The sequence below is a fragment of the Chiloscyllium punctatum genome, chromosome 4 (genome assembly GCF_047496795.1).
Source record: "Chiloscyllium punctatum isolate Juve2018m chromosome 4, sChiPun1.3, whole genome shotgun sequence".
NCBI classification, from domain to species: Eukaryota; Metazoa; Chordata; class Chondrichthyes; order Orectolobiformes; family Hemiscylliidae; genus Chiloscyllium; species Chiloscyllium punctatum.
In genome coordinates, this window is record NC_092742.1 from 104,205,774 (window position 1) to 104,221,554 (window position 15,781).

Genomic DNA, 15,781 nt, shown 5'->3' on the forward strand with positions numbered 1-15,781 from the left:
CTCACAGTCACAACACAGCACCTCTGGCCATGCAGCACTCCTTCTGTACTGCCTTTAACCTGTAATTGGAAGGACAGACAGAGCGAGCAGGGAAAACCGAGTGACAAGAGCTGCCTGAAGAGAGTGGAGGAGATGGCCTGTGGGTTTCTACGTACTAGTGCCGTCTCGGACAGTACAGGAAATTGTCGTTGGAGGTAGGCGATCAAAACTCGAAGGGATGAATGGCCTACCCCTACGAACAGACAGGCAACAATCTGGACATTCGGTGCCTGGGGCACCTCATGTGAGAGGTGATGGTGTGTTGGTACCTCTTCACGGTGCGCAGCAGTGTGGAGCGAGCTTCGTTATGGAAGGTGATGATGACACTGGTCACCGGCAAGTCTGGGCTGTACTGTAGGGCGGAGCACCTGGAAAACACCGAAAGAAGGCCAGTTAGAACACCAAACTGAACCACAGTGACAGTAGTAAGACCCTCAGTGGATGATCTGTCCTGCCTTTGGTTTCTCTACTATTACCATCAACACTCACTTCCAACACAGCAACACAATATCTTTCACGATTGAATCTCATTGCACACCTTCCCTTTCGTTCTGCTGCTCCCTGCCTTGTCTCCCTTACTCCATTCCTGACGAAGGGGTTTTGCCCGAAACATTGATCTTCCTGCTCCTCGGATGCTGCCTGACCTACTGGGCTTACCACCACCACACTCTCGACTCTCATCTCCAGCATCTTTCGTCTATTACATTCCCATCTTCCCCCATCTTTGACAAAAGTTCACCCTAATCTGAGAGACCAGCTCAGTTTTTCTCTCTCCACAGATGCTGCCAGACCCACTGAGTATTGGCAGCATTATCTGCCTTTATTTCAGATCTCCAGCATCCACAGTACTTTCTATTCAGTTTGGAGTTAACACTGACTTCATTAATTAATGGCAATCACGCCAAATACATAATCAATGCAAAACAGAAATGCCCCAATGTACATTTTATTAGAATTCAACCCAACAAGTTCACATCAACCCTATTAAGAATAACCCACCCATTCCCCTGTGACTAATGCACCTAACCTACACATCCCTGAACACTACCGGCAATTTAGCATGGCCAATTCACCCTACCCACACATCTCTGGATTGCAGGAAACCCGCGCAGACATGGGGAGAACATGCAAACTCCACACAGACGGTTGCCCGAGGCTGGAATCGAACCTGGGTCCCTGGCGCTGTGAGGCAGCAGTGATAGCCACTGTGCTGCCCCAATTACAGACTTTGTGCAGTCAGGTAGTGGTTTCGTGGCTTCAATGGACACAAGCCAACCTTCCATTCACACTGACTCTGTCCTTACTCTTCGGGAAGGCAGTCAACATCATCCAAGACCCCTCTCACCCCGGCTGTACACTCTTCCAGTCTCTTCCCTCAGGCAGAAAATATAAAAGCTTAAACACACATACCAACAGATTCAAGAATAGCATCTTCCCTGCAGTTATTAGAACTCTGACTGGACCTTTCAAACTTTAACATTAACACTGATCTCGCTTTTTGTGTACCTCCTCTATGGCTAGCTCTGTTCTATCACCCCGATGCACTTTGTACATTGTGATACTTCACACAAAACAAAACTTTTCACTGTACTTAGGGACATGGGACAACAATAAATCAAATCAAATCATTTGGAAACTAAGCACCAGGATTCTTTCTTACAATGTACACTACACAAATACTTCACTTAGTGGAAAGCACCTTGAGCTACCTTAAAGCTGTGAAGCGCACATTACAACGTCAAGTTTTTCTTTCCTCTTTTCACAAACTGAAGCTTGCAATTTTTAAGCTCAGTATCGTTCCTGCCCTCCCATCATCCTCGGAGCATTAACCTGGCCAATCACATTAGTCGGTCGAGACCCTCGATCTGCATTTATTGATGCAAAATGATCACACAGAGACATCTCTAAAGAGCCCACGGGCATACATCTATTGGCATGGAGCTGGCCAAATAAACGAAAAGATTTTTATTGCGTGCGTGCACAAATCTCTTAAAACACACTGCTGCAAGGTTCCAAAAGTCTGTGAACAGTGACCTCTTCCAGAATCGATGACAAACTAAACTTTACAAGAGCACCCATCCCAGGCCAATATAGGAACATTGATCAAACTATACAGGGTTATCGTGGTTCACTCAATAAAACAAAATGTATTTAAAGTTATTCATTTAATGCCATCAAAATTGCTTCACAGGAACTTATTATCTAAAGTCTGACACTGATCCACATAAAGTTTCGGGCATAAGCCCTTCTTCAGAAACGTCGCTTCTCCTGCTCCTTGGATGCTGCCTGACCTGCTGCGCTTTTCCAGCAACACATTTTCAGCTCTGATCTCCAGCATCTGCAGTCCTCACTTTCTCCACATAAAGTGGTATCAGGACAGATGGACACAGCTATCTGAGAGCATCTTAAGGCATGGAAGAGATGGTTAAGGAAGGAATTGCACAGTTCGGGTCCCCAGTACAGCTGAAGGCACAGGCTATTGCTGTGTGGGGTTAATAATCACAAGCATCCAAGCTGACCAAATTCAAAGAACGCACATACCTCAGAGAGTTATCGGGCTGGAGAAGATGACAGAGGTAAGGAGGCAAGGTGTCAATCCCCCCTAAAAGCCCTGAAACCACAAAACAAGCCAAAGACAATCACGCAAGGACTGAAACAAATCAGCTGTGCACAACTCACAGCGTCAGGGACCCAGGTTCGATCCCAGCGCCGGGCGACTGGCTGTGTTCAGTTTGCACAAAGAATGAAATCAGTATTAATTTTAAAGTTTGAAAGGTCCATTCAGAATTCTAATAACTGCAGGGAAAGGCAATTCTTCAATCTGTTGGTACGTGTCCGAGTGGGTTTCCTCTGAGTGCTCCGGTTTCCTCCCACAGATGTGCAGGTTAGGGTGAATTGGCCGTGCTAAATTACCCCATCGCGTTCAGGGGTGTGTAGGTTCGGTGCATTAGTTGGGGGAAAAATGTAGAGAGGTTGGGGAATGGGTCTGGGTGGGATACTCTTTGGAGGGTTGGTGTGGACTTATTGGGCCAAATGGCCTGTTTCCACACTGTAGGGATTCGATGAAATTATCTCTATGAAACTGCAAGGAAAAAAAATTAAAAACATATGTGGCATTTTTCTAAAAAAGAAGACGAGAACTTTCGAAGTGAGCGATTGCCAGATTGTCGGCCAAGGGGTGGTCAGTGAGCAAGGGACAGTGATTTATTTAACTGGGCACAAGTCGTAGCTTCCTCATTTGCTGAGTTGAAGGTGATTAATCAATACCTCAGTCTGCCGAGGGGACACTGATAATGTACAGCATTGTTTAGGTCTCTCCAAAACTACATGGGGACGGAGGTCTTTCTACTGGGATATGCCAAGGGTTTGCCAAAATATAGAACTAGCTTGCATTGGAATGTAAATAATTTCTGATCATACATATTAAATGTTCCAACTTTGTATTTGGATTCATGAACATAAGAGTGAAATATGTAAATGAGGAATGTGACAATTTTATTGTTTTTTCTGTACTCGAACTATTCTGTACTGCAGAAACCTGGAAACATAGAAAATAGAAGGAGCAGGCCATTCAGCCCTTCAGACCTGTTCCGCCATCAACATGATTGTGGCTGAGCATGCATCTCAGTCTCTGGTTCTCGCTTCCCCCCCCATACCCTTTGATCCCTTTCGCCCTAAGAACTAGAGCCAACTCCTCCTTGAAAACATTCAATGTTTTCACCTCAACTGCTTTCTGTGGCAGAGAATTCCACCTCTCTCTGGGTGAAGAAATGTCTCCTCATCTCAGTCCTAAATGGGCTATCCTGTATCTTGAGCCTGTGACCACCCTTCCCCCCCACCCCACCCCAGTCTGGGACTCCCCTGGTCATTGGGAACACCCTTCCCACATTTACTATGTCTAGTCCTGTTCAAATTTTATACATTTTCTATGAGATCCCTTCTCAACTCCAGGGTATATGGATTAGATTGGATTCGATTCCCGACAGTGTGGAAACAGGCACTTCAGCCTAACAAGTCCACACCACTTCCCTCTGACTAATGCACCTCCCACCATGGTCAATTAAGCACGGCTGATTCACCCTGACCTGCACATCTTTGGAATGTGGGAGGAAACCGGAGCACCCGGAGGGAACCCACGCAGACACGGAGAGGATGTGCAAGCTCCACACAGTCACCCAGGACTGGAACTGAACCTGGGATGCTAGTGCTATGAGGCAGCAGTGCCAACCACTGAGCCACCGTGCCACCCATATAGTTCCAACCAATCCACTCTCTCTTCATACATAAGTCCTACCATCCCACAAATCAATCTGATGACACTTATAGATAACTTATGAATAAAGTACATTTTTTTTTGCAAACACAAGTGTTCCTTATACTGAGGCCAATGATAAAGGTTAGCTGTATCTTTACTTAGCAAGTAACACTCTCACTGTAGTTCAAAGCCAGCCTTTTAGCATATGGAGTTTGTTATGAGGAACTACTTTGTATCTCACATGTAGATGTATAGGAGGCAGTTCACAGGAAGTTCACTCGATTAATTCCAGAGATGAGGGATTTGTCTTACGCAGAGAGACTGAGCAGTCTAAGCCTAGACTCTCTGGTGCTTAGAAGAATGAGAGACGATCTAATTGCTAAATGCAAGATGCTAAAGGGGATTGATAAAGCAGTCGTGGAGAGGTCGTTTCCTCAGATGAGGCAATAGAGGATGAGGGGTTACAGTTTCACGATGAGGAGCAGCAGATTTCAAACAGAGATTAGAAGGAATCACGTCTCTCCAAGGGATCGTGAATCAGAGGAATTCACTACCTCAGAGTGCAGTAGCTGCTGGTACATGAAATAAATTTGAGGAGGAGAGTGACAGATTTTTAATTAGCAATGGACTGGAGGGTTACGGGGAGCGGGCAGGGGTGTGGGGTTGAGGCCAGGATTAGCTCGGTGATGATCATGTCGAATGGTGGAGCAGGCTCAGGGTACTGAATAGAGTCATAGAGATGTACAACACGGAAACAGACCCTTTGGCCCAACTCGCCCATGCTGACCAGCTATCCTAAATCAATCTAGTCCTATTTGCCAGCACCCGGCCCTTATCCCTCCAAACCCTTCCTATTCATATACCCATCCAGATGCCTTTTAAACGCTGTAATTGTACCAGTCTCCACCACTCACTCTGGCAGCTCATTCCATACACACACCATCCTCCACATGAATTTTCAAAAAGACACGAGGGGTAATTTTTTTTCCATACAGAGGGCAATTTGTGTTTGGAATGAACTTCCAGAGGGGAGTGGCGGATGTGGGTATAAGTACAACATTTAAAAGACATTTGGATAAGGACATGAATAGGAAAGGTTTGGAGCGATATGGGCCAAGTGCCGGCAGGTGGGAGTAGCTCAGTTGGGATGATGGTCAGTGTGGACTAGATGGGCCGAAGGGTCAGTTTATGCACTGTATGACTCTATAACTCCATGGGTGACAGTCCAGAGAATTACTCCCTGATTACACAGGGAAAGATTCACGGGTTAACCACACCTACGTGCCCTGAAACCTGACGTGGAAGTGTCAGTTTCACTGAGTTCTCCAACTGTCATCTGCTCCTTGAGTGTCTAAAAACCTGCTCTGAAACCCCTGAGTCGTGGGAACACCAAACGCTCACAATGACAAAGGAAGCCATTCAACCCACCACCTCCATACCAGCACTCTGCAAAAGAAACTCCCCTCGTCCTACTGCCCTCTGCCCTTTTCCCAATGGCTTGCAAATATTTCATCATCAGATAGAGTGGTTGGTGTGTGGAATGAACTTCCAGCAGCAGTGGTGGATGTGGACAGAGTTACAACATTGAAAAGACATTTGGATAAGTTGCCACCCAGGTTGATAGGGTTGTTAAGAAGGCGTACGGTGTGTTAGCTTTTATTAGCAGAGGGATTGAGATTTGGAGCCACAAGGTTATGCTGCAGCTGTACAAAACTCTGGTGCGGCCGCACTTGGAGTATTGCATACAGTTCTGATCGTTGTATTATAGGAAGGATGTGGAAGCTTTGGAAAGGATGCAGAGGAGATTTACCAGGATGTTGCCTAGTATGGAGGGAAGGTCGAATGAGGAAAGGGTGTTTTCGTTAGAGAGAAGAAGGTTGAGAGGTGACTTAATTGAGACATATAAGATAATCCGAGGGTTAAATAGGTTGGACAGGGAGAGCCTTTTTCCTCGGATGGTGGTGGCTAGCACAAGGGGGCATAGTTTTAAATTGAGGGGTGGTGGATATAGGACAGGTGTCAGAGGTAGGTTCTTTACTCAGAGTGTAGTAAGGGTGTGGAATGCACTGCCTGTAACAGTAGTAGACTCGCCAACTTTAAGGGTATTTAAATGGTCATTGAATAAACAGATGGATGAAAATGGAATAGTGTAGGTTAGATGGGCTTCAGATTGATTTCACAGGTCGGACCGACATCGAGGGCTGAAGGGCCTGTACTGCACTGGAATGTTCTATGTTTGATGTTCTATAAGATCATGAATGGGAAATGTTTGGGCCAAGCGCAGGCAGGTGGACCCAATGTAGTTTGGGGAAGACGGTTGGCGTGGATTGGTTGGACCAAGGGGTTGGTTTCCGTGCTGTATAATAATCCAGTTCCACGTTCTGAAGACTGTGACTGAACCAGCTGAGCATCCTCGTCACATACCCATCCCCACCACTCCGTCCAGGTACACCTGTTTCACCGTATGCCTTTTCTCAATGACCTTAAATTAGCACCCAGTGCTTCTTCATCCTTACGGAAATGGGCACAGTCCAGCTCCTCCCCCAGTTTCTAACCTCTCTTCTCCCCCCCCCAGGGAAAAGAGCCCTGACTTCATCCACGTAACTCAAATTCTTCGTCCCTGTAACCATGCTCCTGAACCCTGCCTTCCACCTTCCTTCCTAAACCCATGATGCTCAGGGCTGGCCAAAACCTCCACCCAAAATGGCAACACAATGGGTACAGGGTAAGCACGATTTAACGCGGTGAGGGTAACTTGCTCAGTAGAGAGCAGTGACTTTAGACCAGGCCGGGAAAGGGTTTCCCCAGCTCAAGTCTGGGTCTGTCGTAGCCTGAACAACGGAGATTGATCGCAGTAGTGAACAAATTATTCCTTCATTCCAACACTTCACTTTCCGTTGTTTCACATTTTCGACGTGGCTATGTTAGCCACTCTGACAGAAACTGCAGTTCCAAAGAAATCTGCGGCTCAGAAAACCTCCAGCAACGTCTTCATGGAACTGAATGTGGTACAGGCCTGTCTGAAAGAGTTACCCACCCACCTTTGGCATCGTAGACCTGCAAAGGATTCCTCAACCCAATTTCTGTCGCTTGTTGAATCTGCTTCCAGGCGGAAGATTCCAGATGGCATCAACTCGCCCAGTGAAAAGCGAAACCGAACTCTCTCCATTTCCTCCTTCCAACCCCCCCCCCATTACAGTGTGGCTTCTTCTGGCACCTTTTTTTAACATTCGTTCAGGAGATTTGGACTTCACTGAACATTTATTACCCATTCTTAATGCCCACAAGGTCACCACGCCTTGCTGTGTGGGTCTGGAATCACATGTGGGCCAGACCAGGAAAGGATGGCAGATCCCCTGACCTGAAAGGCATTAGGGAACCAGATGGGGTTTCTGATAATCGATTCACGGTCATAGAGATGCACAGCACGGAAACAGACCCTTCGGTCCAACCCGTCCATGCCGGCCAGGTATCCCAACCCAATCTAGTCCCACCTGCCAGCACCCGGCCCATATCCCTCCAAACCCTTCCTATTCATATACCCAGCCAAATGCCTCTTAAAGTTGCAATTGTACCAGCCTCCACCACATCCTCTGGCAGCTCATTCCACCCTCTGTGTGAAAAAGTTGCTCCTTAGGTCTCTTTTATATCTTTCCCCTCTCACCCTAAACCTATGCCCTCTAGTTCTGGACACCCTCACCCCAGGGAAAAGACCTTGTATATCTATCCTCTCCATGCCCCTCATGATTTTGTACACCTCTATAAGGTCACCCCGATGCTCCAGGGAAAACAGCCCCAGCCTGTTCAGCCTCTCCCTTTAGCTCAAATCCTCCGACCCTGGCAACTTCCTTGTAAATCCAGTCATTATCAGACTCTTAATTCCAGGTATTGAATTCAAATTCCACCATCTGCTATTTTATTGTGGTTTCTGATTTAATAATCTGGCACTAATACCATTTCCTGATCTAGGGCTTTCTCCCGAAAAGTCCTGCTCCCCGGATGCTGCCTGACCTGCTGTGCTTTTCCAGCACCACACTCTCGACACTAATACCACTCGTCCATCACCTCCTAACCTTCCCTTGCCAGGGAGAATGGTTTGGCTGGATGTACTATGGTTAGTACTACTGCCTCACAGCACCAGGGACCCGGCTTTGATTCAACCCTCAGGTGACTCAGACTTTAGGAGAAATATGGAATTTGAGAGAGAAAGATTACAGACTGTCTGCATGGAGTTTGCACATTCTCTGTATGTCTGCGTGAGTCTCCCCCAGGAGCTCCAGTCCAAAGATGTGCAGGTTAGGTGAACTGGCCGTGATAAATGTAGGGTTATAGGGATAGGAGGGTGGACGTTCTTTGGGGGGGAGGCGGGGGGGGGGGGGGGGGGGGGGGGGGGAGTCAGGGCAGACTCAGTGGGCCTAAACAGATTGGATGATTCTAACACCTTGATTCAATCTCTTGTCCACTCTGAAGATTACTACCCCTGTTTCTACAACCTCGTTGGTAAATATTGATTCACTGGAGTCACTCAGTCTGAGATCACGAGGGATGGTGGAGGAAAGGTGAAGACATAATTAAATCCTCCACAAAGTACGGATATCTAGGGAAGATTTGTTTGGAATTGGCGGAGTGGACGGACGTGGGCAGCGTGAAGGTTTATGAGTTTGCAATGACAAGCAAGCTACTCGGTACCATGACAACCACTGACCTGACGATATTACCATGGCGATTACCAGATGGTGGTTGCTCGGCAACGGGAGTTGGATGAACGTTACACAGAGAGAAAAATTGGGGGACGGCTTCAAAACTGCCAGAAAAGGATGATTTAACTCTGCTGGTTCTGTTTGTCTTGAGACATCGGGAGAAATATGGAATTTGAGAGAGAAGGATGACAGAGAAAGAGGATTTGTTTTACTCAGCAGTGGGTTCACTGTCTCAAGAGCAACTGGAGAGGGGCAATAAATGTTGGAACAGTCACTGACACCCTTGTCCCATCATCAAATGTTTTAAAAACTGCCTTGTTTCCAGAGGGTCATAGAATTCTTCACACCTGCTAGCCTGGTAGACAGGGCCGGGTTCTGCGTCTCCTCTCAAAGACACCACATTCAACACCGGCATGTCAGAATGCGCACTTTACTTACAACACTGAAAAGCTCTGGCCCCGACTTTTATTCTGTTTTAGTCGGTTAATGCAGAGAAACCATATCCTTTAATGAGACATTAAGAATATGATGGATCATAGCGGGCAGAGTCTCCTACACTCCTCCAAAGCGTGTAAATCCCTAAGATGTAGAGAGAAGATGTAGGCCACTCAGCCCATCGAGTCTGCTCTGCTATTCAGTAAGATCTGATCTGATAACCCTCAGCTCCACTTTCCCGCCTCTTCCCCACAACCCACGATTCCCTTACTGATTAAAACTCCGTCCTCAGTTTGACTCAGTCTCGGCAGAATTCCACAGATTCACCCCCGTCTCGAGAGAAGAAATTCCACTTTGTCTCTGCCTGAAATGTGTGACCCCTTATTCCGAGATGACGCCTTCTGCTCCTTGACTCTCCCCACCTTTCCGCATCTCTCCACAAAGAAATCTATATGTTTCAATAAGGTCGCCTCTCATTCTTCTCAAATCCAACGCATACAGGCCCAACTTCCTAAACCTGTCTGCATAAGATAGTCCCTCCATACCCGGGATCAGCCGAATGAGCTTTCTCTGGACTACCTCCAATGCCATAATATGTTTCATCAGATACAACACCAAAAACTGTTCACGGCATTCCAGCTGGGGTCTGACTAGTGTCTTGTAATAAAATCTCCCTGCTGTAATACTCCATTTTCTTTGAAATAAAGCCCAACAGTCTATTTGCCCTCCCTAAGCTTGGGTGCTGGTGTTTTTATGATCTATTCACAATGACTTCTAAATCCCTCTGTTCTTTCAGCAGTCCTTCTCCGTTTAAACAATATCCAGCTCCTCTATTATTATCATAGAATCATAGACTATTCCTGCCAAAGTGCACAACCTCAGAGTTTACCACATTATTATCCATCTGCCAAGTTTCTGCCCCACTCACTTGACCTGCCTACACCCCTTTGCAGATTCTATGTCATTCTTTACCACTTGCCTTCCCACCTATTTTTGTATCACCTGGTGTACCGTACATTTCCTTTCCCTAACCAAGTCATTGAAATATGTTGTACATAAATGCGGCCCCAGCATTGCCCCCTGCTGCATCCACTGGCTACAGGTTGCCATCTTGAAAATGCCCCCCTTCTCTCAACATGTTGTCTTCTATCAGTTATAGCCAATCCTCCATCCATTTGAGTACACTGCCCCAACACCATGAAGAAGGGCTTATGCCCGAAACGTCGATTCTCCTGCTCCTTGGATGCTGCACTTTTCCAGCAACACATTTTCAGCTCTGATCTCCAGCATCTGCAGTCCTCACTCTCTCCCCAACACCATGGACTCTGATCTTATTAAGTAACCCAATGTATGAAGCCTTATCAAATGCCTTTTGAAAATCCAAATATATTACATCTACTCCTTCTCCTTTATTGATCCTCAAAGAGTTCAAATAAATTTTTCAGTTATGATTTTCCCTTCATGCAGCCATGCCAACTCTACATATTCAGATAACGTATTTACACCCTTTATAATAGACATTTTCCTAATAACCAACATGAAGCTAATTACCCTATGGTTACTTGATGTTTTGCTCCTTTCCTTTCTAAATAAAGATGTTACATTGGCAGTTTTCCTATCCTCTGCCTTTTTATTCTACACTTATGAACTCATTCATCAGGTGATACAGTCACTTAATAACAATGTCTACTGTACTTGTGTGACGTGAGGAATCCAGACCATCCCAGCCATCCTATCTCCACAACACTACTCTTCCCATGGTCAATCCACTTTGGAAACTATAGGCAATTTAGCATGACCTGCACATCTTTGGACTGTGGGAGGAAACCGGAGCACCCGGAGGAAACCCACGCAGACACGGGGAGAATGTGCAAACTCCACACAGACAGTCAGCCGAGGCTGGAATCAATAGAAGCAGAATGAGATGAATTCATCAATACTCCCAATAATTATCAATACTTTATTAATCTTAAAGCCACAACGCGCAAGGAAAGCATTCATTTCCTGGATACCACAATAGATTAGAATCCCCACAGTGTGGAAACAGGCCCTTCGGCCCAACAAGTCCACACTGATCCTCTGAAGAGTAACCCACCCAGACCCACTTCCCTCTGACTGATGCACCTAACACTAGGGGCAATTGAGCATGGCCTCTTCACCCTGACCTGCACATCTCTGGACTGTGGGAGGAAACCGGAGCACCCGGAGGAAACCCACGCAGACACGGGGAGAATGTGCAAACTCCACACAGTCAGTCGCCTGCGGCTGGAATCGAACCTGGGACCCTGATGCTGTGAGGCAGTAGGGCTAACCACTGTGCCATCGTTACATCAACAAAAGGTACAGGCATAATTTAGCAACAAAAACTGCTTTAAAAAAATAACTGACACACAGGTCCACATTGAAAAGCCACCACACCCTATATGCCACGGAGTAATGAAGTCAAAACTAAACTCTGTTGCTACACCGCCAGTAGTTCATAGCATGCAAGGTGTGGCAACACATAAATGTACATCTTTATGAAATGAAACTATTGACACAGCATTCATCATATCTATATCACCACATTCTCCCTCCATGCAGTAGCTCCTGAACTCCTGCAACATCAATCCTGACACTCTCTCCTAATTTGCAAGGAATATTCACAGCTCGGTTTTCATGTGCTGAGTTTGGTGACCTTTTCTCCCTTTTGCTGCTACCCCCTGCCCTTTGCTGGCCTCGGTAACCTTCCTGGAGGAAGGTATAGGTGGTCTGATTAGCAAGTTTGCAGTTGACACGAAGATTGGTGGAGTAGCAGATAGTGAATGGGGACTGTCAGAGAATACAGCAGAATCTAGATAGATTGGAGAGTTGGGCAGAAATGTGGCAGATAGAGTTCAATCCGGGCAAATGCAAGGTGATGCATTTTGTATAAGATCCAATTCAAAAGCGAACTATACGGTAAATGGAAAAGTCCTGGGGAAAATTGATGTACAATGAGGTGTGGGTGTTCAGGTCCATTGTACCCTGAAGGTGGCAACGCAGATCAGTAGAGTGGTCAAGAAGGCATATGGCATGCTTTCCTTCATTGGATGGGGTATTGAGTACAAGAGTCTAGATTAGAGTGGTGCTGGAAAAATACAGCAGGTCAGGCAGCATCTGAGCAGCAGGAAAATCAACGTTTCGGGCAAAAGCCCTTCATCAGGAATGCTGATAAAGGGCTTTCGCCCGAAACATCGGTTTTCCTGCTCCTCGGATGCTGCCTGACCTGCCGTGCTTTTCCAGCACCACTCTAATCTAGACTCTGATTTCCAGCATCTGCAGTCCTCACTTTTGCCTATTGAGTACAAGAGTTGGCAGGTCATGTTACAGTTGCATAAGACTTTGGTTCAGCGACATTTGGAATACTGCATACAGTTCTGGTCGCCACATTACCAAAAGGATGTGAATGCTTTGGAGAGGGCGCAGAGGAGGTTCACCAGGACGTTGTCTGGTATGGAGGGTGCTAGCTATGAAGAGAGGTTGAGTAAATTAGGATTATTTTCATTAGAAAGATGGAGATTGAGGGGGGAACCTGATTGAGGGCTACAAAATCATGAGAGGTATAGACAGGTTGGATAGCAAGGAACGTTTTCCCAGAGTGGGGGACTCAATTACTAGGGGTCACGAGTTCAAAGTGAAAGGGGAAAAGTTTAGGGGAGATATACGTGGAAAGTTCTTTATGCAGAGGGTGGTGGGAGCCTGGAACACATTGCAAGCGGAGGTGGTCGGGACGGGAATGATAGTGTCTAGTCAGATACATGAATGAGCAGGGGGCAGAGGGATACAGTCCCTTAGAAAATAGGCGACAGGTTTAGATAGAGGATCTGGATCAGCGCAGGCTTGGAGGGCCGAAGGGCCTGTTCCCTGTGCTCTAATGTTCTTTGTTCTTTTTTCCTGCCTGTCTTGCCCCTACTTTTGCAGCCCTTAACTGCTCCCCTCCCGTGACCCCATCTTTGCAGTTCCTCTCCCCATACTTAGGGATGGCACGGTGGCTCAGTGGTTAGCGCTGCTGCCTCACAGCACCAGGGACCCAGGCTCAATACCCCCCTCAGGTGACTGACTGTGTGGAGTTTGCACATTCTCCCCGTGTCTGCGTGGGTTTCCTCCGGGTGCTCCGGTTTCCTCCCACAGTCCAAAGATGTGCAGGTCAGGTGAATTGGCCATGCTAAATTGCCCATAGTGTGCAGGCTAAGTGGATTGGCCAATGAGACATACAGAGGTGAAAAATATGTTGCTGGAAAAGCGCAGCAGGCCAAGGAGCAGGGGAATCGACATTTCGGGCATAAGCCCTTCTGAAGAAGGGCTTATGCCCGAAACATTGATTCTCCTGCACCTTCGATGCTGCCTGACCCTGCTGCGCTTTTCCAGCAACACATTTTTCAGCTCTGATCTCCAGCATCCGCAGTCCTCACTTTCTCCAATGAGATACGCAGTACAGGATTACAGAGATGGGTGTGTGTGTGAGAGAGAGAATGAGTGAGCATCTATGTATGAGAGTGATTGTGTATCTGTGTGCAAGTGAGTAATTGTGTGTGTGTGTGTGTATATGTGTGTGTGTGTGTGTGTGTGTGAGCATGTATTTATGTGTGAGTGATTGTGAGAGAGTTTATCTGCTCTATATGTGAGAGAGAATGAGTGTACATCTCTGAGTGTGTGGGTGCATGAGAGAGAGAGTGTTTATCTGCTCCATATGTGAGAGAGAATGTGTGTTTATGTGAATGAGTATGAGTGTATGTGTGAGTGCATGTGAGAGAGTGTTTATCTGCTCTTTATGTGAGAGAATGACTGTACATCTCTGTGTGTATGTGTGTGAGAGTGTGTGGGTGAGTGAGGGTGTGAGAGAGTATGTTTGTGTGAGTGAACGTATATCTACATGTGTGAGTCAGTATACATCTGTGTGAGTGTGTCTTAGGGACTGCTCCCTCTGGTTAAACATGTTCGTGAGGCTTCACTCCGTGACCTGCAGGAGGCCTGAAGTTTCCTCCCATGGTCACCCTGATAAACTGCAGATGTGTCCACACCCTGCTGCTGTTCCTGTACAGAGAGGAAGATTCCCAATTCCCGACACACAGTGTTCCAAAGCGGTGCTAACATTCAGACATTATGAGCTGTTTCCCCAGGTACCAGGCCCGGTGAACGCACAGATGTTCCTCAGCCCTTGGCATGCGCTTGAACACCATTTTAAAAAAACACAGCATCCTTCAGATCTCCCAAATGTCCCAGACAGTTACAGCCAGAAAATCTCTCAGCTCAATCCCTGCTGGGTACAAACAGCTCCACTTCAGCCCCTTCCCCCACCCAGGCCCCCACTTGCTGGAGAGAATCTTCAACCACAAGCTCACTTGAACATCCTGGACTCTTTACCCCTCAACCAACTTCACACAACGGGAGAAAAAAACCTCTCATTTATCCCACCAATGCTTCAAACATTCACTGAAACATTCCCACCGAGTGCTTTAGTCCCTGCCGAGACTGTGTGGAGGGGGGGGCATGACATTTCCTCCCCCCCCTAACCCCGATTGACATCTTTCTTACCTTCTCCCTCGAACCCACCCCCAGGATACATTTCCCCAGGCCCAGGTGACTCTCCAGTCCCAGGCCATCCATCCTGAGTCATCCTGCGGGGTGACTGCTGTTCAACTGGGGGAGGCATCACAGTCCATTACAGTCAGCCTTTCCTGGAGAAGGGGGAGGAAGGAGCTGCGCTGGGGAGGAGGTGCTGTTAGTGAACGGGGGAGGTCGCACGATGTTTTTCCTTTCAGCTCCCACGCCACTGATAAAACCCCTCCCTGAGGATTGGGCCCAAGGTCGTCATGGTGACACTGGCCGACATGTTGGGGGGGGAGGGGCGGGTGTGTGGTGTGGGTGCCCCTGGCTACCTGTAATGCCTGGTGTCCCGGATTGCTCGGTCACTGGGGAGCCGGTCACTCTCCTGCTGGTTGAAGGCGTGGCATCCGTAAGGATCGTCGCCGGGCTTGAGGGTCTTGCTCAAGAGGTAGGCCTTCTCGTCAAAGGCCTGCGCGTGAGCCCCATCGAGCCACGGCGGCCTGGTCACCTGGAACAGAAGCAAGACGGTCATTTCTCCAGCTCCTGCCCACAGCCTCAATCCCACCCTCTCCTGTCCTTTTCTGAAACGTAGTTTCCGCCTCAGAGTGGAGTCAGAAATGCCTGGCATATCCTTCAGTGCCCACCTTCACCCCTTCCTGCCTTCGACTGACTTTGCCCAGTCAATCACCACATGGTTACACCTGCAGATTGGATGGATCAATGGCCTTCTTTTTAATATCATGTCCTGGTGGTGGTGGTGGTGGGGGGGGGGGAGGGGGGTGGA

The 15,781-nt window shown here is 47.4% G+C and overlaps 1 protein-coding gene across 1 annotated transcript in view; it reads right to left on the reverse strand.

Moving 5' to 3' along the window:
• LOC140476010 (polypeptide N-acetylgalactosaminyltransferase 16-like) overlaps window positions 1-15,529 on the reverse strand; it is a 113,987-nt gene extending 98,458 nt beyond the window's left edge. The window contains exons 1-2 of the mRNA XM_072567914.1: window positions 15,330-15,529; window positions 309-407 (exon numbers count right to left, since the gene is read on the reverse strand). Coding sequence (XP_072424015.1) covers window positions 309-407; window positions 15,330-15,529 — 299 coding nt within the window. The remainder of the gene's footprint in view (window positions 1-308; window positions 408-15,329) is intronic.
• Window positions 15,530-15,781: the final 252 nt, after the last annotated feature.